At 37.5% G+C, this 24,121-nt stretch overlaps 2 protein-coding genes across 5 annotated transcripts in view; one reads left to right on the forward strand and one right to left on the reverse strand.

Moving 5' to 3' along the window:
• On the forward strand, positions 1-24,070 carry DEK (DEK proto-oncogene). Of its 2 annotated transcripts, XR_014226767.1 has the most exons (12): positions 1-145; positions 1,823-1,969; positions 3,684-3,785; positions 4,277-4,386; positions 6,231-6,325; positions 7,759-7,879; positions 8,977-9,159; positions 10,126-10,258; positions 12,061-12,209; positions 13,502-13,570; positions 14,484-16,764; positions 23,895-24,070. XR_014226767.1 is itself a non-coding variant. In XM_082289589.1 (11 exons), the coding sequence occupies exons 2-11, from the start codon at positions 1,834-1,836 to the stop codon at positions 14,493-14,495; spliced, it is 1,110 nt and encodes a 369-aa protein (XP_082145715.1). In that variant the 5' UTR covers positions 1-145; positions 1,823-1,833; the 3' UTR covers positions 14,496-16,852. The 2 variants fall into 2 exon arrangements, 1 of the variants encoding a protein (XP_082145715.1); XM_082289589.1 differs by lacking the exon at positions 23,895-24,070 and having other exon boundaries at positions 14,484-16,852.
• The window catches only part of KDM1B (lysine demethylase 1B), a 27,480-nt gene continuing 23,107 nt past the window's right edge, over positions 19,749-24,121 (reverse strand). For all 3 annotated transcript variants that reach the window (XM_082289559.1, XM_082289558.1, XM_082289557.1), the window contains 2 exons: positions 23,151-23,303; positions 19,749-22,596 (listed from right to left, as the gene is read on the reverse strand). In XM_082289559.1, coding sequence (XP_082145685.1) covers positions 22,513-22,596; positions 23,151-23,303 — 237 coding nt within the window. In that variant the 3' untranslated portion in view covers positions 19,749-22,512. The remainder of the gene's footprint in view (positions 22,597-23,150; positions 23,304-24,121) is intronic.

The raw sequence follows: 24,121 nt of genomic DNA on the forward strand, positions 1-24,121 counted from the left end.
GAGTGGCTGGTGGCTGCGGGGCTGCGCCGCGGCGGGGGGTGTGTGTGTCGCTGCGGCCGGACCCGTCTCGCCCAGCAGTAACTACCGCCTACAGCTGCTGCCGCCGCGCCTGAGGAGGGAGCCGGGAGCCGGGGCTCGAGCTGAGGTGGGTCCCGCCGCCATGGCCGTAACGGCGCCCGAGAGCGGTCCCGCCTCGCCGCGCCCGGGCCGAGCGGGGACGGGCTGTGACGAGGAGAAACAAAACGCGGCCGCCGCGCCGCAGGGCTCCCGTCCCGCACCGGGGACACGCCGTGTGCGGGGCGCTTGTCACCGGAGCTTCCTCCCTCCCGGCCTCTGCCCGAGGTGTTTCCTGGGTGCTGCGGTGTCCTGCGGCGGGAGCGGGCGGAGCGGTCCTGCGTCCGGCTGGAACGAGGAGGCGATGGCGCCTTGGCCGCCGGCGCCACCGGGCGCTGCCCATCGCCGTCTCTTTGCCCCGGCATCCAGCTTACAAGTCGGGAAGGAGGGGACCGGTGGAGGGAGAGTCCCCGTCTGAAAAGCCCCAGGCGAGGGCGGGAGACCGTCTCCCGGTAAAGGTCGATCCAGAAGCCTTTTTCTCCCAAGCAAAGCGTCGTCATGAACCCAGGTGGTGAAAAGCTGAGAAGTTTCTAACTTTTCTTATGCTCTTCTATTCCCATTGAAAGGGGAAGGAAGGAGCTTGTAGTGCTTCCCTTGCTTTTACTCGTGACTTCAAGTAAAAGTCAGTAATCGCTGTGAGAATGCCAGATTACTTGCTACAAATTAAATACTGGTAGTACTATTCTAAAAGATTCTTTTTTTTCTTGGTGACTTAGCCAGGAAACTTTAATTTTCCTCGTACTATTACTAATAGATATTAACTCAGGTTTTGTGTCTTTTGGAGCACCATTGATCTCTGGCACCTGCTAATACTGCATATAGGCAGCAAATTTAAATTAAATAAGTTACTTATTGCACCTGATCTCTTGCAGATAGTTTTGGCTTTAATATTGCAAAAAGAAAGTGTTTAATTACGTGAAATTTTGTTCCAGATCCAAACGGTGAAAATTTTTGAAAGCTAGAATTTTAAAAAATGAAGCATATGGTTATCTTGCTTTACTGCATAGACGTTTTCTATTAGTAGGGAAGTGGTACATACATAACTAAGATATTTTAGTTTTAAAGTTTACATATAGGCCAATTCACATGCTAAGAAAAGAGTCTTAAATATGCTAAGTATGAAGCATTTATTCCTTTTTGTTGTAGGTTTACAAATTAAAACCAGGAAGTATTTTCATGCCCAAAGATGAAGCAGCTGTCTGAGTTATAAAAGCAGTGTTAATTCTTTCCTGAATTGGTTGCAACATTTTTTAAAAATTTTTCTATTCCCATTTCCCATTTAAATAAGTAACTTGTTTAAGTTACTAGGAAACTTCATGCATAGTTAACCATGATCAGAAATAAGTTTATAGCAGGGTGCAGTAAAATGGTGATATCTTAAAACACTGCAGTTTTTAATAGATAACAGTATCAGCTGCTTTGAGTGGGTGTTTCCGAATGCCTCACAAAAGCAGCTTGAAGACTTGTGTGTGGAAAGAATTTATAACCTTTTAGAGTGTTGTTAACCAGACTAGTTGCAGAATGGATGGCAACTTCTTCTGAAAAATTGTATGTATTGTGTGTACGCAGAACACTTCAGTGATTAGAGAATGTGAACAATCACAGTACCAGCACATTGCTTCTACTGCACAAGAAGATCATGTTTGAAAGTAACATTCCTGTGTTTTTCATGGATGTTGTTCTACTGATGGTTTCCCCTTTTTTACAGAAGCATACACCATGTCTTCCGTTGATTCATCAAAAGAAGATACAATGTCCTCAGAAAAAACAGATGAGAAACAACCTGAAACTGAAAACAAAGCTGAGGAAAGTGATGAAGATGAAGAGGAAGAGGAGGAAGAGGAAGAAGAAAAGGGTACTTGTTTTTCCATTGAATAAATTTTTCTTTAATGAATGCCAAGCTACTGAATGCAGTCTCCTGTGATTTTTGGCTAATTGTGCAATTATTGAGGAGATTCCATGGTGCATCTGTCTCATGGGTCATAATAGCTTCCCAGTAGACTATAACAAGCAACGCTAAAAGCAGTGGTGGTGGTTTATCACAGAAAAGACTGAAGGAAATGCCAGCATCCTGGACTTCAATACTAGGGATTTTGTTGTTGTTGTATAAATTTTTTGAGGATTATAGGAGGTAGTGTCCCTTATCAAATTATTTTTTGCTGGTAACACTCTGAAGTGGTCTGTGTTTACAAAAGAGAAGCTTTTAAGTGTGCAGTAGTTTTGGAAATAATATAGATGTCTTTGCTTAACTACAGTGAATTAATTTTCTGGGTATCCAAATGTAATTATATTGGGTCAGTGGAAATTCCATTTGACTAATTTTAGCAATAAAAAATTGTGGCAATATGATAGGATGAGCAAGCAAGGCAAGTTTTTTGTTGTGGCGTGTAATTGAGGAGGATAGTCAAGAAGTACAAAACAGGATGAAGGAACTACTATGCAAAAATGTTTGCTTTCCCTTTGAAAACAGATGCCTGGAGACTCCACAATGGAAATTTTTGTGGAAATAGAGCTGTAATATGGCACAGTGAAAACCAAATCACTGATGCTCTTGGATCCTTGAAAGAGATGAAGTTTGTCTTTAGGAAAGGTAGTAGAAAGAAGACAGATTATGCAGTTTGGAAAACAGCAGAGTAATTAGAATTGAATTTTCAGAAACAACTTTCTTGTGAACACACAAGCATATGTTTTGCTCTGGTTTTGGCAGTCACACACCAGTTTTGATAATGTTCATACAGGTTTTGAAGTTGCTTTCAGATGTTAAAGCCAGGACAGCCCATCTGTTTAAGGATAGTACTACTTGAGATCAAGATTTTGGTATGAAATGTTTAGGTGAAGCTTTAGCTTTTTCTTCTGGAGTGGTATCATTAAATCAGTGATGTGCAGGGTACACATGAAACAACCTAAATGTATTCATTAGTAAGCAGTACTAGAATTTCTGGGAATAATATTCCTGTAGTGTTAGAGATACTTGTACTGTGCCCTGCAGAGTGCTTCTCTGCATAGCCCTGGGATGTGTAGTACAGTCCCACTGCTCTTGTGCTTCTTCTCCTGCTGAAATGTGTGGTTCCTCCAGTCCAGTAGTGGGAAATGAATCTGTGTGCTGGCATCCTGGACTCTGCTTTTGCCCGTCTGGTGATAGTATTGCTCTTGAGAGTGCTGTGTGTGGAGCTGTGTGCATAGCGACTGCAGCATCCAAGGAGAATGTGCAGTGTCAGTTTTGTACCTGAAAAAGGCAGTAAAAGGAGACAAGGATGGGTTTCTGAAAGGATGGGTAGTCTTGCAGTCTCCATGGTGGGTGAAGTTACCTTTAGGAAATACAGTCTTGTCTTCATGGTTATGTTGGATACAGGGTTGTGGTTATGAATTAGAGAAACTTCTAGTTATGTACATGCAGCTCCATAGAATCACGTTGGCATATTAGCCAAAGGTTTGAAAGTGTCATAGTACCTGGTTATATCATCATCCGTTTTTGGTTTGCTATTTCAAAGAGTCAGTCTTGTTTTCCCTGTCACTTCAGTCAAATCTGCAATGAAGAATATTGTGGTTAAGGAAGCTGTCTTTTGCAGAAAAGAGTCTCATTGTTGAAGGAAAAAGGGAGAAGAAGAAGGTTGACCGACTGACCATGCAAGTGTCCTCACTGCAGAAGGAACCTTTTACAATTACACCAGGTAAGCTTGACTTCTCACATAAGAATTTTGAGTGTCAGGAATGATAATGAAAACTCTAAAAAGATTAAATCACTAATTTGTTGTAGATGAGACCTAACTTATGAGTCATGATCCATTTAAAAATAATAAGGCTATTATATGAAAACCCTCTTTTATTCTGTAGCATCAGTTTAAATCATAAAAGTTACGTGATGTTTAAACTTACTTGGAATTAGGATCTTCAGTCCCTCACCACTACTAACAAAGGAGCAACTAGATAGAAAGAAATGCCAAATCCTTGTACCCTGATCTAAGTAGTAAGGCAGGTAAAGAGCCTGTCAAGGTGCCTAAGTGATAGGAAAAGGCCTGCTTAATGTTTGACCTATTAAAATGTCTAATGCCATTTTTAAGTATGTTCTTTGCTTTTTAAAAAAACAGTAGAAACTTTAAGTTATAAACACATAGGTATATATGAATGTGATGAATAGCATAATTGATTTTAATTGTTTCAGGAAAAGGACAAAAACTCTGTGAAATTGAGAGGATACAGTTCTTTCTGAGTAAAAAGAAGACAGACGAACTTAGGAACCTGCACAAACTCCTCTACAACAGGCCAGGCACTGTAAGAATTTCAGTCCTGTATATCCATTAGTTCTCATGTATAGTGAAAATGTTTGTAGTGCAGTTTTTTACATTTGCACATATGGATCTATTTCTTAAGTGCCATTTATTACAAACTACTTAGAAAATGGGTATTTGCAGGACCAGTTAAGTAAGTCTCCTTCTTTTAACTCCTATAAACCCTCTTCCTATAAAAATCATGTGGCAAAGTGTACTAAATTGAAAGTCTCTTGAATGTAGATTGGTTTGTGTTTTTTAAAGGGAGAATGGTGGATTACCTTACAAGGATGAGTTGGAAATAATTTATGATTCACATGCTAAAAGCTGCTGACATGCAGATGACAATCAAAATACTCCATGTATTAATACATTGCTGCATACCTATTTTTCTTCCTTTGTTTGCAGAAAGCAGTAGAAAGATAAATGTGATAAAAATCACTATTGGGGTTTTATATATAACAATTTTCCCAAGAGAATTAAAATATGATATTGTCCATTTTGTATTTAAGGATGACACTTAAAATATAATGGCAAATCTTTCTTCGAGTGGTTTATGTATCAGTGGTTGTGCGTTAAATTTCAGAGTAAATATGACCCGTTTTCCTTTCTAATGGAGGCAAAATGTGGAATTAAGGTAGATTAAATTGTACTATTTCTACACATTTACTATAATTATTGGGGCTTTTTAAAAATCTTTGTATATACTGGAGACTTGAGCAGCCAGTGTAGAAACCAGGAACTGAACAGCACTAGTACAGATTCATGCTATCTGTAATATCTCAGACCAGTGCTTCCAGTGCAATGTTTGTTTAATGGCAAAGAATGATCTGTTGCCACAAGTATTCAGAAAAAGAACATACCAGTATGGTTTCAGTCAAAACTATATTTAATCAGAGTTTCTGGGAACTCAGAATGCTGTTTAATATAGTGAAGGTCAGATCTTGTCTTGTATGCACCTATTTGTATGTGTTTTGTAATTAACATTTTTTAACAAAACATACCGCTAGCAAATTTTCTTTAGGTGCTGGACAAAGCTCTTTGGAAAAGGAGCTCAGCTTTGGTAAAATTATAAACTAATGGAAAAACAGCAGAAACAAAATTTGTAGGAGTATTGAAAGTGAGTTCAAATTATTCTTGATAGTGTTATAAAGATCTCAGAAGATTGAAAGATCTGGGGTTCTCTTTTAATTTCTGGGGGGGTTTTTTGTAAAAGGAGACGAAGTGAAAACAAAGAACTTAAATACATTTTTGTGATCTTGATGGGAGCACTTTTCCCATTATAAGGGCTGTTGCAATGGTAGTTCAACCCAGATTGAATGTCAGGTGTAATGGTAGAAGTTGTAAATTGGGTGGTATGTAAATGCAAAAATCAGTCCTGCTAAATAAAATGTTCAAAAATACAGTCATGGTCCTATGTAAGACTTGGAAAAGCTAGTAAAGCATATTTACTCTAGCAGATTATAGAATAAAAAATGAAACCCCCTATTTTGTAACAAATTACGTGATACAAAGCATGCAACAGTCTTCATAATGTTACTGTTTTGCAAACCTGAAACTCATCATGCAGTACACTCTAAATGAGCTTGAAATGGCAGGTGACTTTGACTAGTAAGTTATTAAAAGTACCACAGTTATAAAAGAAGCTGAAGTTAATTGTTGTAGTTTATCTGTCATGAGATAAGTAAAGGCATAATCCATGTAGGTTATAACTTAAAAGGTGTAACTTTGTCAACAGAAAGCTATATGCTAGAACAGATTTTTCTTGTATAAAAGATTAACAAATGTAATTGGATGAAATCTTTTAAACTGCTTACAATGAAGAGTAATCTGTGTGCTCTGTTCTAGGTTGCATCCCTAAAGAAGAATGTGGGTCAGTTCAGTGGGTTTCCATTTGAAAAAGGAAGTGACCAATATAAAAAGAAGGAAGAAATGTTAAAAAAGTAATGACCGCTTGATACTTAACATAGCTTGACTCATGCTATGCACTCTGTTTTTTCTTTCTTTTTCTTCCAAAATTTTACTTGAGATGAAATTTAAGCTATAAGCCAGGTGGCTGTTTACTAGAGCTGTACAGTTTTCTTCTGAGTTCATTTTAATCACACAAGCTGGTCTCTTAAGACAGCTTGAAACGTATTAAGAGTTAAATAGTGAACATTTTATTCACAATTCCTACCTTCCTGGCTTTAACTATTGCATGCTAACTAGCAGATTCTTCTGCCAAGTGAGAGGAAAGCATTATTTCCCCAGGGCAAGCATAGTGTTGTGAACACATTGTACTTTATTCGTGGTGCAAACCTGCATCCTTCTATGCCTCAAAACCTTCCTCCTTCAAAATCAAAAGCCATTTCTGCTTATTATATATTAAACATACTAGAATTGCTGTAGCAACTAGTCTCACAAACTTTTTTTTTCTTTTTTACTGTCTCCCTTCATAAGCTGCTTTTCCATCAACAGGAGAAGCTGCTGCACTTAGTTTTGGCTGGACTGAAAGTGTTTAAAATGACGTTGTGTATTTGTATAGCTAGTCGTAATAAATGAAAGAATAACATCTACACAATATGTTCTAAAACTGGGGGGTTTTTAGTGCCTGTTTGTTGGTAGTGGAAAGGCGTCCAGAATTTGGAATTTCCAAATTTTTCTTCTTCAGATATGCAGTTTTCCAGGAGTATGGTTTGTCAAATACATTGGAATCCACAAGACAAACTGTCTCCTGAGGGGAGTTTTGACCATTTCCCATGGGTTTAATTGGGTAATTCTCCTTAGCAGAAAAAAAAAAAAGTCATTTTGCACTTTTTTTTTTTGTATTTTCCATATGAAACAACTTTAGTCTTCAGCAAATATTCTGAAACCTGGTTGCATTGGGTTGCATATGAAGGTACAGAGCCACGTGTGCTTGCGTTACTGTGGTAGCTTCTGCTGCTGTTTGCAGCTGTGTGTGGAACACAAACTGTTGAGCAGTTTGTTAATTTATTCTGCCTCTGTGGTTGATTTCTGCCCAGACTGTACACTTGCATGTCATATTTTAACAGCATTGAACAAGATGAACAAAGGTCAGTGTGTTTTGCAGAACTTTACTATTCAGGCTAGAGATCATAAAAAATGTAATACTTTTTTTTTACTATGATTCTTTAACTTTTTTTTTGTATTCTACTATACAGACATAGAGATTTGGGAATTCTATTTTATTTTGCTTTATGTAATATAGTGGTGATTCTTTGCTTAACCATAGATAAGACTGGAAGTTGATTGTGTAGATGTATTGTCAGGTGGCAGGCACAAACCAGACAGCAGCTTCTAGCAGTGAAATGTTGACTGTTTAGGATGTGATACTAAACCTCTTTTTTTCTCTTTTCTTTTTTTTTTTCTCCTACAGATTTAGAAATGCAATGTTGAAAAGTATCTGTGAAGTTCTTGACTTGGAAAGATCAGGAGTTAATAGTGAGCTCGTAACCAGAATATTAAACTTCCTAATGCACCCAAAATCTTCAGGCAAGGTGAGACGCAGGTTGTTGCACTTGCTTTTGTAGCTCTGTTCTGATGGAAAAGGCATCTGTTCTCTATTGCTCATTGTTTGTTTGTTTGTTTCCAATGATGATACAATTACTGTTTTAGCTTACTGAAGTAGGAATGACTGCTTGAAAGAGAGTAGTCCTACTACTGCAGGCATCTTTAATGGGGTGAGGACTTAAATAGAAATTCTGTTTACATGTGGGTGTACCCCTTACACACTGTTAGCGCACAGAACTGCAAGTTCAACACATGGAGCTAGTTAGGATATCCATCTCCAAATACCAATTAGCTTCTCCTTTGTGGGTGGAGGAGAATAGATACATGAAAAGACAGGAAAATCAAATGTCAGACGTTACCTGTGTTTGCTGTCTTTGGCAGATGTACGTTACCACGCTTGTACATCACCAAATAGAATTTGTTGCAGGGTCCAACAGCTTGGTTTAGCTAGTGTATGCTTGTGCACTAGATTCAGAGTGCCACTGCCAAGACTACTAAACTCTGTTGTTAATCTTCTTGGACTTTCAGTTTTTAATCTAGAAAGTAATGCTAAAATAGTTGCACTGTTGCTCAGGAAATCAAATCTATTCCCAACAAACACTGGTAAGCAATGTGAATAAGGGGTCTGCATGCTGCTTTAGGGACACAGGCACTGAGTTATAGCAAAATGCAGGTTTGCATAAGACATGACAAAATTCCTGCCTTTAAGTCTTCCGAGTTGTCAGCTGATTTATTACCAAAAGAAAAGGCTTGCTTTTATGGATTGGTAGGTGAAAGAACAACCTAGAAGGAACCTTTCTTGCTTCCCTTCTCTAATGCCCAGCTTTTGAAGATTTGCTTGCTTAGGGAAAGGGTGCACTTAGCTTGGAACTGAAATTTCATTTTGCTCAGCTCTAGCTCAGTAGTGAATAGTTGCTTACTGCAAAATACTATGGCTTAAGCGTAGTACATAAAATAGTCCTGGGTTGTGTTAAGACACCTGTATATTTTTTTTACTATTCTTTCATGTGATTTGAAAGAATTTCTCGTTTTAAAATTCACTTTTATATTCCTACTTGGACTACACACATCTCTTGTCTCTCAGCCATTGCCAAAGTCCAAAAAACCACAAAGCAAGGGTGGCAAGAAAGAGCGCAGTAGCTCTGGAACAACAAGAAAAGCAAAACGCACCAAGTGCCCAGAGATCTTGTCAGATGAATCCAGTAGTGAAGAAGATGAAAAGAAGGAAAAGGATGAGTCTTCAGAAGAAAAAGAAAGTGAAGATGAGGTAATGAGGGGTTTTGTTTGTTTTTCAGCATTATGTCATTGTTATCAGTTGGTAACTCTTGGAACACAGAGTTGGAGAGTAAGTGATATTTAACTGAAAGAAAAGGGAACACACCTGCAATTTAGAAGAGGTTTTCATAAATTCTTTGTGTGTTGAATTTAGAGAATCATTTAGATAAAAGGCAAAAGTTCTGGTTCTTGGGTGTATGTATGCACCTTATAAAATCGTTTGCTATGTGTCATTTTGGGGCAGCCAGGATTTCTAATGTAATTGATTGCATTTCTTGTATCATCTTGTGATGACTTTATTGTACTTTCATCATGTAGTGTATGATTTGATACCTAGGACTTAACTTTGAATTCAGTAGGAGTTCCTGACCTACCTGACTGAATTGGGTTGGGATCTTGTTTCCACATTCCTCCTGGATTTTATATCCTAGTCTTTCTCTTCAGGTGTTGTATCTTAGATTAAAGTAAGCAACATAGTTGGCAGCCTTAGAAAGATCCCTGCACTCTGATGTGTCTGAATCTCACCGTATTTTGTGCTTTCTTCGTAACTTTTCGCATGCTAGGCGAGAAACATCAAATTATGGATTAGTTTGGGTTGGAAGGGACCTTTTAAAGGTCATCTAGTCCAATCCTCCTGCAGTGAGCAGGGACGACTTCAACTGGATCAGGTTGCTCAGTGCCTCATTCATCCTGGCCTGGAATGGTTCCAGGGATGGGCATTCCCCATCTCTCTGGGCAGAGAGATTTTGATTGCAGCATTTTTTTAAAAGAGTTAGGCTTTTAATATACTACAGGTAGAAGGATGTAGGCAGTGTATCTGTTTTGCTGCACCCGCTCTGTTGGTATGGAATGGCTGGAGTAAATTGTCCTCAGAGTGAACAATTTCCTTTATGGAAAAGAGGTATGGATTGTTCTGGTGAAACCTATCATTTTAATTTTCTGATTTTCTTCTTTGTAGCCCCCTAGAAAAGCAACTAAAAGAGAAAAATCTAAAAAGATTACTTCTAAAACTAAGAAACCTGTGAAGGGTGCAAATGTCAAGAAGGCAGACAGCAGCACTACTAAGAAAAATCAGAACAGTTCGAGAAAAGGTAAATGTTTTAAATCTTTCATATGTTGTCTTGTAGCTTAACTGGTGTGCTTATTAGAAAGCAAGCTTTTGCACCTAATTGTGAAAGAAAATGGAATTTGGTAAATTGTTGACTTGCTACTTCATGTTTCTTTCCTTGAAACAATATTTAATGAAAAAAGCTGTTCGTTTGGGTATATTTCATGTAATTTCTGCTGTGTGCACATATATTGTTTTTATTTGCATATAAACTGAAAGTATCAGCCAAGTTTTCCATTCTTTGCTGGAAGAACATAGGTAAAGTTCTGTTTGGGCTGCTACAGTGGCTTTATGCGAATCTTCTAGTTGACCCAGTGGTGTATATCCCACGTTTCTATCTTTGGTTCTGCAGCTTGACATGGGTTTTTTGTTAACATAGATATAGTTTCTCCATGCATCCTTTTGCAGTCAGTTTTCTCATATCTCACAATGTGCATGAAGAGTACACAGACACTGAGTTTCTTAATAGCTCTGTAAAGATTGCAGTACTGAGGGTGGGGACAGTGGTGTCTTCCCAAGCACGTTTGGCAAAAAGGGCCTGAGCAGGGGCAGATGGTTCTTGCAGACAACTCATTGAGGCCGTTCAGCAGTGGGCACTTCTGATAAGGAACACTGACAGCACTCAGGGCTGTTGCAGCAAGAGTGGAGCCAGCGGCTCAGGAAAGTCCAGAGGTCCTTTCCCACCTTAAATTCTCTGACACTCTGAGATAACAGCGAAGTCTTTCTCAACTGTAGTCCAAGTTACTAATGCAGTTTATATCCATTTACTTCATTTAATGCCAGCATTGGCATATGCATGCCACAGCGCAAGCATCAGGTCAGATTAGTTCCCGTTCTTATCAGTGCTTTGAGAAAAGGTGTGGGTAAGCATTTAGGCACAGAATTATGCTAAATTTCTTTCATAGCCTTATTTCTCAGCAGAATAAACTGGCCTGTGCTGAACTCAGTGTACTTTCAATTTGACTACTGAATGTGGCTGTGTTGTGTGTACACCTTATTTTGTCATCAGCATATACGTATAGACACAAATGTTATGTGTTTTTCATATAAGTTACGTAATATATTCATAACTTCTTATTTACTCTTCCTGCATTTCTGTTTCCAGCATATGTTTGCAGTACAAAAATCAAAATGTAAAGTAGGTCTTTCTGTAAAGTCATTATCCAGTTTGTTTGGCATCTGCTCTGAATTTTGTCTTGTTGGCAGTAGAGGAACTGAGTGGATGTTGGAGTCATTCGGTCTAATTCCTTTTCTGCTGGAAAAGACTGTAGGAGTGTCCTGTGCTCCTTCACTTAATTTACGAAGTTCTACTTGTTCTCATGGTGTTTCTGATAGTAAGTTTAAACTAATGCAAAAGACTTTTTACAACAATTGCAAAATTACAAGAGCCTAGTGTTTGGCACTGCTAGGGGAAAAAAGAAATCCAAACTCCTTTTTAAAGGAAATAATTACTGGGTTTTTTTTTTAGGGTCATAATACCTGAATTAGAATTGTTGTAATAAGTCTTTTGCATTAGTTTGATAGATTAAATTAGTCCCATACTTTTTAGAGTTCTTGTTGATTTGTAAACTGATAGTTCATCAATAATTACACAAATTCATAAATAAATGTAGTACTGATAGCATTAGCTTTGTTTTTAAATGGATGGTCTAGCAAGATGTCTATTTCAAACGAAAACATCTGGATTGGATGCTTGTGGAAAGTTCTGATGGCTTCTGTTTTTAAGGAGGAAAGCAGACAAACTGAAAACCTTCTATTACAATCCAAATTGTTCTTCGTATTTAGAAAGTGAGTCTGAGGATAGTTCAGATGATGAACCTTTAATTAAAAAACTGAAGAAACCACCCACAGATGAAGAACTGAAGGAAACTGTCAAGAATTTGTTGGCCAGTGCAAATTTGGAGGAGGTTACAATGAAACAAATCTGCAAAGAGGTAAGTAAATACAATTTTGCAGTCTCTGTATAGGTAGTGAGTGGATTGTTTGGGAATGGACTTCTATCATCATTTCAGAAATGGAGGCTTATACTCTGCACTGTTGTTCAGAAACTAAATAGTTTTTGCATTAGTTTATTTTCTTGCTAATAGCTGTAACAATGAGAGCTTTAATTTTTAGATCTGCAACACTGATACTAGCATTAAAAGGGAAAAATTAAAATTAGCTATCTGGGAAGTAGCACTATGACCTCCAAACCAAGTGCCATGTATGACAGTGAAAACCTGAAATGTTTAGATAGTGCAGCAGCTTTGCTGCTGTCCATAGGGGAGGGCTGTGTCCTGTGCTCTGGACATTTCTGCTGCTCACCTTGCACACTCATTCTTCATATGTTCTCTTTTTAAGTCCATTCACCTGTCACCTGTCAGCAGCTATCAGAATAGTTCTCAGCTGAGTTAGTGAGTTGAATCAGTTCAGCAAGAAATCCATTAATTGTCAGAACAGGTGGGAACCATGTGGCCAGAAAAGGGAAAGGTGGGGAAAAGTGACCCAAACAAACAATACAGTTACCTTGATACTTTCTGGTTAACACACAAGTTTGGTTTTCCTGGTACTTTACAGATGTTGTCTTGAGAAAATTAAACCAGAAGTTATTCTTATCAGAAAATTGAATGTAACTGTTGTTCATATTTATAGTCATTCTAGAAGTCTGAAATTTGGTATGCTGAAATAAAATACTCTGAATTGGTTGTCAGTGTTGGCATCTATTTTTTGTTTGTTTGGTCTTCTCCCACTCTGTTAATAAAAGAGTAGTTGTAGAATAGCACTCAAACATGTTGACTCTTCTGTTACTCTCTTGAAAAGATCACAGTTTTACTTATCAAATACCAAGGCTTATTTATTTTTCATTAATTGTTTAGCTTCCTACACTAGTGCAGGGCTATCTGACTGCTTAAGAGAGCATTTAAAACAAAAACTGCACAATTCTTATTTGTGTGACATGGCAAGCTAGGCATTTCAGTTTGTTGATGTGCAAAATTATAGTACCAGTTTAGTCAGTGACCAAACATAAAACAGTACATCCATGTAAATATTTATGGAGTCAAAATAAAGACAGGAAAATAAGCTTGTGTCTTTCCCTAAATAACAGAGGGCATTTTGGCAGTTGTAGTACTAGAAGTACCCACATCAGTTTTTGCCTTAATTTCATTTAAGCTTCTTCTATTTATACAATGCATTGAATGAAAGTAATTTGAGGTTTTTTTGTGGTTTTGTTTTTACTTTTTTTTAGGTGTATGAAAAATATCCTAGTTATGATTTATCTGACAGAAAAGACTTCATTAAAAAAACAGTCAAAGAGGTAAAGACTCTATCACTAGAAAATGTTCTGGGTTGGGATGGTTTGTTTTTTTTTTTTTCCCCTTCTTCCGCCTGGTATGGCATCCTGTTACACCAGTTTTAATACCCTCCTGTATAATATTGAAAGTTTAGTGCTTACCTAAAGCTTTGATGTTTGGTTTGGGGTTTTTTTCCCTTATCTTTCCCTCTTTAAAAAACCACTTACTTCAGATTCTTTTCTTAGCATACCACTACTACTCTTACGCATTTCTTTGGTAAGCATAACTAGAATTAACGTTACGATAGTTTTTAATGACTTGTACTCTGAAAGCTATGAATTTGTTTTGAATTACAACCTTGGCTGCAAGATGCACTCAATTCAGGCACTGGCCACAGACATTCAAAGATAACAATGCATGAGGTTGTACAAGCTCTGCAGACCTGTCAGCTAAGGCAAAAGGGAATAAAGATGCATAGCTTTACTCTCTGTGCTCCTGGTACTACAGTTATCATGATGTTGCCTTTGAGTTTGCTGTGCTGAAGATCAGGCCTTATCTACTGTACTTATGACAGAGGGTTTTTTGGTCTAATCTGAGGTTTGTAATTTGTAAAAAAAAAAAAATCAGGTTTCATGACTTTTGCTAGCCCTGAAACCAAAAATGGAACCATAGAAGTGAGGTTCACTTAGTGGAGTTAATAAAAGAACTTCATTTTCTTGTGGCTTGTTGATACATGGCTATCTAGAATTGCTGTGTCTGTGTTGTGCGTACATGTCACTATTAGCAGGAGAGAGCAATTTGTCTGCTCGAGGGATGTTTTGGGTTTTTTGTGATAGCAAAAGGAGAGTGTATTTTCATGATAATTTGATACAAAATGAGAGGTTATATGTGATTGGATTGAGAAAAAGGAGAAAACTAATACACTTCTCTTTTCAGTTGATTTCATGATCTGATTTGACTGTGGGAAATGAAGATTCCTGGGTTTATGTTTCCATGGATTTGAAGATCTGATAGGCACCAGCAAAAGGAATGTGTCTTACCCTTGTGGTATTTAGTCAGAGCTAATTCTGCAGATCTAATGTTAAGAGTGTTAATGTAAATGGCTTTGTGTGTCCTTTTTTTTTTTTTTTTTTAAACAGAACTGCATTTGATGCAATTTTTTGTTGAACATACTTAAGTTTCATGCATGGCAATAAATGTCCCCTTTTTTATAGTTTTGTACATTTTGAATTGCGTTGTGTAACTAGAGTCATTAAAACCATTGTAGCTTTTTTGTGTAGATACCAGCGTACAGGAGATTTTAAAATCTACTAAGAGGAAAGCTGCTTATCTACATGTATACATGCAGAGACTGGAATATTGCAGTATTGGTTACAAAGATATTTTGAATACATATTCATTCTGAAAATAAGAAGAGTTAGTCACATACTAATCTTTTTTATATTCTGATACATTCTACAGATGCAGAATAATTCTGAATCTAGATTACAGTCTTGCATGTGTAGGCACTGAAAGAACTATCACAGCATGGTAACTAATTGGCATATAGATGTTATTTTTGTACTTTAAAAAGGCTTTTTGTTGTGTATATAAAGTTATTTCAAATTTCTTTTGTGCAAATCAGTTTTTAAATTTTGGTATCTTTGAATTTATGACATGAAATGTCAGTGTTCAGCAGTGAGGCAGTGATAAAAAGTGTGCAGAAGTTTCATGAAAATGAGCTGGGGTTTCATCATGTTTCTCTCATCTTTCCTTGTACAGAAACTAAACTGTAGGTTTATACCTGTAGTTTAACTTTATACAAAGACTACAGACATTGTTTCAATATCTTGGATACACTAAATAAAATCCCTCCAAAGGCAATAGGAAAATTTCTAAAGTTCACTTTGCAGATCTTTTATCTTGGTGTCTTGACCTGATGGCGTAGCATCTCAGAAGTGGGTATCCAGGATGTACAGCTGGAGGCTTGATAGCTTTGGAAATCCACAGTAGGGCATCCCCATCAGGCAGCACTGATGTGAGCATGTGTGTTTTAACCTCTTTTCTGTGTGGGAAGGCTTTTCTGAACCTGAGCTTCATTGCCTCGACATGGACAATGGTACTTTTAAGCCTGCAGTCTTGAACTTTGGCTGGCAGCTTTTAGCGAACTCTTTGCATAAATTTTTGTTGTTTAGGTTTTCTCTTCTCCATACACCTTGTTGCTAATATGGGAAGTCCTACACTTAAAATCATGAAACTAAGAGCTGCCAAAGTGTGGGCTGCCATTAACACCATGAGCACAGAATCCCTCTGACTAGTATTGCTGGAAAGACAAAGTGTATTTTTTTGAATTTTATTACTGTACAGTTGAGAAGTAAGGGTTCATAAATTATGTAAATTCTGAAAATTTCAGCCAGTTAGACTGTTGATCTTACACACTTTTGAATTTCTTTGCGTGTAATCATTTATAATAAGGCTGAATGTAATGGGGATTTTTTGTACTCAATAAATGTCTTTCACAAAAATGTAAATCAGTTTTAATCTAACATTTGCTTACATGTATAGTAAAAAAAACCTATACAGGAACAAGGTTGTTTGTCTTTATCTCATCTGGTAGAAAATACTAGCTTCTCTGCTTTGAAAGACACTATTGCTGAAATGTACGTCCTTGCACCAGGATAAGATTTTATATCCTCTGTGAAGTTGATTTGGTTTTGTTTTGGTTTTTTGTGGTTTTTTGTTTCTGAACTGTCTTAGCAGAAAGAACACTTTTTCATTTGCAATTAAAAACATCAAAAATTTCCAAGTCAGGCTTAAGAGAAGAAAGTTACTTGTATTAAGTTTTGATATTTTACAAATACCTGAACTGCCTTTTGATTTTTATGTAAATGTACTAGCCAGTTTTAATTATGTGGATCAGGAAGTGTTTTTAAGATTCACAACTCCAAAGTATAAACATTTTTTTATAGTTTAATGGAAACTTAGAAAAGGATAGCATACTTCTATTTATTGTCTATATGCATTAGTTACCACTTTGGAATTGCACAGATGGAATGGAAATGAACTTGACATCCTTCAAATATTTTGTTTAAATCTCTTAACAACTCAGTGTTAGTCCTCAATGGAGAAGAACGGCTTGAGCTTTTTCTTTGCTAATCCATACCAGTCTGGCTGCAGCTGATACAGGATTCCAGTTCTTTCTGCAACTGGGAGAAAGGCTGCAAGACAATACTAAAAGGTAAATAAAATGTCCTGCTTATCCTGATGCTATTGCATTAGAAACACATCTGATCAAGGATCTAAATCCTGTTCAAAGAGGCCCATAAAATAGAAATGGGTTAACTGGGTAAAAGGTAACTGAATAAATTGTTCAGGCATATACCTTTCCAGATGCTTAAGGTAATGCCCTGACCATTGTATTCTAGAGAAAAATAGTCCTAACATCTTGATTTGATTGCTTCCAGCATAATTCCTACAATCCCAGTGTATTGGTTCCTCTTTTTAGTTAGGTTTTTGGTATTTGGTGTTTTGGCTGGTGACCTGCAAAACCACAAGTTAATCTGAATGATTTGCAGATGTAAACAGCTGTTCTTATGCATGATCTTAGCGCTTGTGGCAACAGTGTATGGGGCTTGTAGGAGGAGGAAGATGGAGAGGGCTAGGTGGGGAAGGAGATCAGCAATTTGGAGTGAAAAGAGGTTACTTGCCTTTAGAGTTATGTGGTAACCCATGGTATACTGGTCAGGCATGTCTAACCAAGATGAAATTACAAAGACATAGGTCTGAATTCCATCCCACTTTTTTCCAGAAGTTCTAGACTGACAGCCTTCTTGGACCTGAGCTGGCTGCTTATAGGATCTGTGCTCTTTCTATGTTATCCGGTTATAAGGCACATGACAGAGCAAGATACAAGTGTATGAGTTTATATTAGCCACTGTCAAGCTGTACTTGAAAATAACCCTTCTGGAGGCCAGTGCTTAATCTGGACAAATAAAACCCCTGGCTGTCAGCATGGTGATTCCAGTAAAGTTTATTATTGGCTCTTCTGCTGTTTCAGAGAGAGGGTGGCCCATGACCACTTGGGCAGATCTAATCTTCCTTGTTTCCAAATCAGAAAGTTGACTATAATCCAGTAGCTTCAACTGAACTAGATGAAAACATTCCTGAAATTACTACTGGTGGTTGTTATTTAGGGAGAAGAGTGGAAAAATCTGTAAGATACCAGAATACTGTCTGAAAACTTGCAGTAAGAAATTTAGTAAAATCACTATTCAAGTTGCTGAGAAAAGAAACATCTTGAATGCTGACAAGCGTGTTGTTTTCCTTCTGCAAAGAAATGTGTCTCCTGCTTTTGAATTCAGAAGTATTTATTAAAGCAAGATGCTGGAAATTACAGGTCTAAAGGTTTATTCTTGACTTGCAGAAGAAACTGGCTGACAGGAATCTCATAAAGGTTAACAAAAGCAGAAGCAGCATTCTGCTTCTGGGACAGAGTAACTCCACTGAGCAGTGTAGGTGGGGGGCAGTGGTGTCTTCCCAAGCACGTTTGCCAGAGAGGGCCTGGTTCTTGCAGACAACTCATTGAGGCTGTTCAGCAGTGGGCACCTCAGATAAGGAACACTGACAAGACTCAGGCCTCTTGCAGCAAGCGTGGAGCTAGCGGCTCAGGGGAGTGATTGTCACCCCTGTTCAGTACCTCGGCAGCAGTGTCCAGCTGTGGCCTTCCTGGAGCAAGGCAAACATGGGCTTCATGGAGCAAGTGCAGTGGAGAGGGCACCAAGATGGTGAGGGAGCTGGAGCACAGGGTGAAGGAGGGAAAGCAGAGAGAGCTGGGCTTGTTCAGCCTGAGGAAGAGATGGATGAAGGGGGATCATCCTGCAGTCTGCAGCTCCCAAATGGGAGCATATGAAGAAGGCAGGGCCAGGCTCTGCTTGGCACAGTGAGAGAATGGGAGCTGACAGGCACAAGCTGCCTCCAGAGAAACTGCAGCTGTTAGGGGAAGAAACTTCACCATGAAGGGTGGTCACAGAAATTTGGCCTGGAGGAGCTGTGGAATCAACATGGGTGGAGATGTTCAGACATCAGCCTGGCAGGGGCCCAAGCACCCAGCTCCATGTTGGCCCTGTTCCAAGTAGCAGCCTTGGTACCAGATGAGCTCCAGAGTTTCTGAGTGTAAGAGGATGGCAGTGTCACATAACTCGCCCTGCCTTTTCACTTGACCTTGTTCTCTAGATTGCACTATTTCATTTATTTCTGATCTGTTAGACAGCTGGGCTGAAAGGAAAACAATACTTGTTTTCTTGAATTATTGTAATTTTTATGGGTAGTGTGATGAAATCTGCTGCTTTGTACATTATGTTAAAAAGCAGTATTTCATTTCTATTTTAAAGTATTTAATCACTATTTCATTTCTGTTTTAAAGCTTGTTTTTCTTAGAATGAAGCTAGCATTTTTAAAAAGCAGTATCAGGTGTAATGAGAACAAAACAAATCTTCAAGATACGAACTTTGAACTGCTCACCAAGTATGACAGGGTCAGGGGAAAGCAGTGAACCTTGCCCACAGTAATGCTTTCACCTGGTTCAGACCTACATGTGGGTGAAATAAACTTTCAAAGCAGTTAAGAGTATTTTTCTCTTAAGGCAGCTGCAGTCAGACTTAGACTAAATTAACACCTGACCTCCCTTTCACAAAGAACAATGTAGATAAATGTTATGAGAATTTGTCATTGTTTGTATTTTAAACGTTTTGAGTAAGTAGTCAGGCTTGCAGGTGCTTATAGTGTTCACACTACACTTATTCCATGAAAAGCATTAAATGGTTAGTTGGTGATATTTTAAAATTATGGGTTATGCTTCTAAACACTTATCACTAGCTTAAATTTCCTCTGGCCTAAGGAAAATAATCTAACACAAGCTTATGAATTGCTTTTTAAAACTTGGAGGCAAAAGACAGTGACTACAGTATTGCCCAAAGAATACCACAGTTAGGACTGAGAGCTCAGAGAAAGCTGTAAAGCAGCACTTCTGAGGAACTGTCTAGCTGTAAGAATATACTAAAATGAAATCTTAATATAAAATGTAGTAAAGTAGGCTTAGCCACTAGTTAAATTTAAAGAAAAAAACCAACCAACCAAAACAGGGGCATCCTGTGAATACTTTGCAGTTTTATTCTGCTGCCATAACATAGTCACACAGAAGAACTGAAGTGTAACAACAGATCATGCTCTGCATTCCAATCTTTTTAATAACATTTAGACAAACCTACTAAAAGAAAACATTCCCCAGTTCTTTATTTGAGGGAATAAATTAAACACAAAAGAAAAAATACATACATGCTTGAAATAAATTTTAACATAGATATTAAAAAAATTTTGGGCAACATTAAAGAATGAAGTCTCAGAACCAGCCTGATGTTCTTACATATTTCAAGTGAACGTAAATTAAAATGAAACATACTTATTTTATTTATTCCTCAAACTTCAGTGCAGCACAACACAGTTTAAGTGCCCTGGTACCAAAACATTATACAAATAATTAAAAGACTAGGCCATTGGTAAATTTATCATGTTATCAGTTTTTCTAATGCTGTAAGTGTGCATCATCTAAAGCCAAATGTGATAGTATTTCTTCATGTCCATCTCTCTTCTCTAGAATACAGCTTTTATCTAGCTGCAAAGTTGTAGGTAAATTGAAAATCCCAAGTACAAATAACAGAATTACATCAAGCATGTTCATACAAACTTTGGACTGGCGAAATGGATGCTGAGCTAAACTTTCCAGATCATTCCTACCTGACATGTGACATGTTTGTATATGTTACTATGCTAACTGAAGGTTTTTAAGCAAGGTCATCTGAAGCAGCCATTGAGTATGTTTTGGGTGTGTAGTAATAAGCTTTTTTTCCCGCCACCAGAAGCTCCTCTCCTAATAATTTTTCATATATGTTAAAGAGGGGAAGAAACTTGGAACTCAAACATACATAGCTATCAATCTTTCCTAGTTATGCCATAAGTTGGCCTGTAATATATGAAATAAACAAAGTGCAAATGACTGCCAAAAGCAAAATTTGAGGTCCTGATTATTTTTTATCATGAGAAGGCTTTGTCTTGCTTCTTATGGCCTTTAAATTGCAATTTAATAATTGGAAATACTTTAAAACTGTACATACCAGCATTTATGTAGAGGAAAATTATGAACAGTTACACTCTTCCTATTAGTCTATATAACTCAGCATTAAGAAGCAGAACAGAATATATATCTGAAAAACATCTAGTCATATAAACATCTTCAACTTGTAAATTAGAGATTAAATAAAGGGTTTTTAACAATATCATACCTACTCTAAAAACAAAATATTACATATTTGAAAAGAAGAATTGCATTTATTCAGTAGGACCCTGGTGGTGTTCAAAGCCAGGCTGGATAAGGCCTTGAGACCTGGTCTAGTGTGAGGTGTCCCTGCCCATGGCAGGGCGGGTTGGGCCTAGACAATTGTTAAGGTCCATTCCAACCCCTCAACATTCTATGATTTTTCTTGTTTATTTCCAAGGATGTACCTTTAAGGAAATAAACACTATAAATGCTTTCAAAAATGTTTGCTGTGTCATTCTTAAATGAAGGGATTAATAAAAGAGAAAAGCCTATACATGAGAATGGGGCAGGATAGAGTTAAGTGCTTAAGTTCATTTCAGATTCTTGACATCTATGCAGCCAAGTTACAGAGAAGGTTTGAGGGAAGAGATCTAAAGGTGGATTTAAGTTTTTTTTCATTAATACCAACATAGTGGAACAGTATTACAATAGATATCCCAGTTGCATCTCTCTTATTTCTGTTGAAAAATATTTTTCCTCCCTGTCCCATGGAAAAGCTACTAGATAGATGTCTAGCCCTTACTGAATTACTCTCTCAAGTTGTTTTTAATAATACTTTCATAATAAAAAAAAAAAATAAACTTCAAGTCAAAGTGCAAGCCACCTTGTTTCAGCCCTTCATGAGTGTTAATATTTTTCCTCATTCATCTTCATTTATTTTTTAATATAAAAGTTGAATGAGCTATTAAGAACTTACAGTCCTGCACTCCTGACTGTACAGTCATATCAGCAGATACTTCCTCTACTCAGCCCAAATGAATCTGTAAGTTTGTTTTCAAAATAATCATAGCAATGTAGTATTTTTAAGCTGTCCTATTTCTACAGAAGCAATGAGCAAATCTAAACTCTTAGCCTATTATTGTAAAAAGAATTTCTCTGAATAAGTAGCAGAGATAATATTTCAAAGTTTTTAAAAGTAATGTAAAAGTTAATTTTTCAAGTTTTGATTAGCTACAATAACCTTTCTATGATTGCACTGTAAACTGTTCCAGCTCTCTTATTTAAAGGAACAAACTTCATATTCCAAAGCCCACTTAGTGGAAGCTAAGAATATGAAAAAATATTATAGAAAAGGTTATTGATTGCAAGTGGGAAAAGTGATAGTTGAGTTCCTTCCTATATTAATCCTAGAATTTTTCTAGGCTATTCAGGCTCTTGGAAGCCAGTTTGAACTCCTGTGAGCATAATCAACCTGAGAAGCACAGTTAGTGGAAAATTCCCATATCGTTACTAACTGCCAGCATTTTTAATGCTGTATGTTAACTTAGTATTGTTTTAATCTGACCTTCTGAAATGAAGGTTCACAATAGCATGACTTGAGCCATACAGAAGAGGACTGTTGACAAAAGTTCTCTTAGTTAAGCTGTGGCCAGTGATTCCAATGTCACCCCTGCTAGTAATACCTTAGCTGGAAAAAAGCCCCCAACAATATGTATTATCAGGGCTTAAAATAGGGTGGGGGAGAAAGAGGAAAAGGAAGGTGAAGATTTTATCTTCAGGTACCATATACTATTCAAGTACCACATAGGAAAAAGGCAGCAATAGGAAACTTGAAGATTGTTTTACCCACAGAAATCAATTAAAAATATATCTATAAACACAAAATGTAGGTACTTAAAATGCTGCTATCTTGCTTGCTTCTCGAACCCCACTCAAGTAAGCTCCTGTAACGGTCTGGGGAAAGTGCCTATTTGTGGCCTGCATTTAAAAAAAAAAAAAAAAGAAAAAAAAAGTCAATTGTTTCTAAAACCAATGGCATAGAATTTTAGTTTACAAGATCAGTTTTGTTTTCCTTAAGCATATACCTACATTTTTAAAAGCTGTGGAAAACTCCTTAGAGCATCAAAGGAAATACTTGAGATTTTTAGGAACATCAAAATTTGCAAGCAAGTCAGCTACAGAAGTAGCAGTCTGTTCTGCTATCTGCACTTTAGTGGGGCAGGTTAAGTTCTGCTCCAGTACAGAGTGCACCTACACCATCATGGTGCATTTGTTATGTTACCCACAAGTGGAGTAACAGAAAGAAAATTTGACTAAAAATGCATTTTACTCCTGACCTGAAGTATTTGGCAGACTTCCCATGCCCAGTAATAATATGAATAGAGAGGGTTCTGCATCAAGAATCATCAGCATCTTTACATAACAGAATATTTATACACTACCTCTAGGTTAATGGTGTTGCTTAGCAAGAGACGATCTTCCATAAGAAACTGCTCCCAGTAACCTTAATCAACAGTAACAAAGATACTTACCTCACCAGCAAAAAAAACTTTTCCTTGTATGTCTTCAGCTATGATGTCGTAAGCTTCACCGCTGCCCCCTGTTTTCACAAAACTGTACGCCATCTGCAGCCAAGGGTCGTTGCTCCATCGAGTAACAAAAAACTTCACTGGGTCAGGAACCTCCTGCAAAATCAAAATAGGAGTTAAACACTGCAAAGAGAAGTTCAGAATTGCACAGCTTTTTCTCAAATGGTTTCTTGTAATCTTTAGAGTATTTTGTATTATTAAGATACAGATTAAGGTCGCATTCCAGAATTAAATTCCTATTTCTTTATTATAGTACTAACCACAAAGATAATTCTGTTTGCTAGACTCGCCTGATGCCTGAAACATCACAGCTACACTATTCTGAATTCAACAAATCTGCATATTGTAATACACCTAAAAGTACACGAGAAAGAAAATTCCCCTCAAAATACATATATGCATACTCTTGTAAACAAATACAATACTGATACTGTTCAACATGTTTGTATGTATAAGTAAGCAATTTTTGTATTGGTTAGGCATAATGCTTGCTACATCTAGCTTCTTAAATCTCAAAATTCAGTTTTCATTTTGGAGATACTTTTATTCCAATGGAGAAATAAAATTACTTATCTATCAGAAAATGAGCTGTCTTGTAAACTAGGTTCAGGGAGAAAACAAAAACCAGGAAGTCAGGGTCTGGCTGAGCCATGACAGTAATACTGTGTATTCTTTGTCACGTTGCAGCAAATTCCACAGGTTTTTACCAAAGAGAGCCTGAATTACACTTGAATGAAGGGTTAGTCAGCTACAGCTGTGTCTTACTCTGGAGGAGCTCATGACAAGTAAACAGAAGCAGCTCTGGTTGCCTCTTGCACAGTGTCTGTTATTGACAAATAGACCCATTCAGGCAGCACATGAGAGACTCAAGCTCAAGCAATCAAGACAAGGACCAGCCAAGTATGACAAGTTGT

This window comes from Coloeus monedula (genome assembly GCF_965178545.1).
Source record: "Coloeus monedula genome assembly, chromosome: 1".
NCBI lineage: Eukaryota > Metazoa > Chordata > Aves > Passeriformes > Corvidae > Coloeus > Coloeus monedula.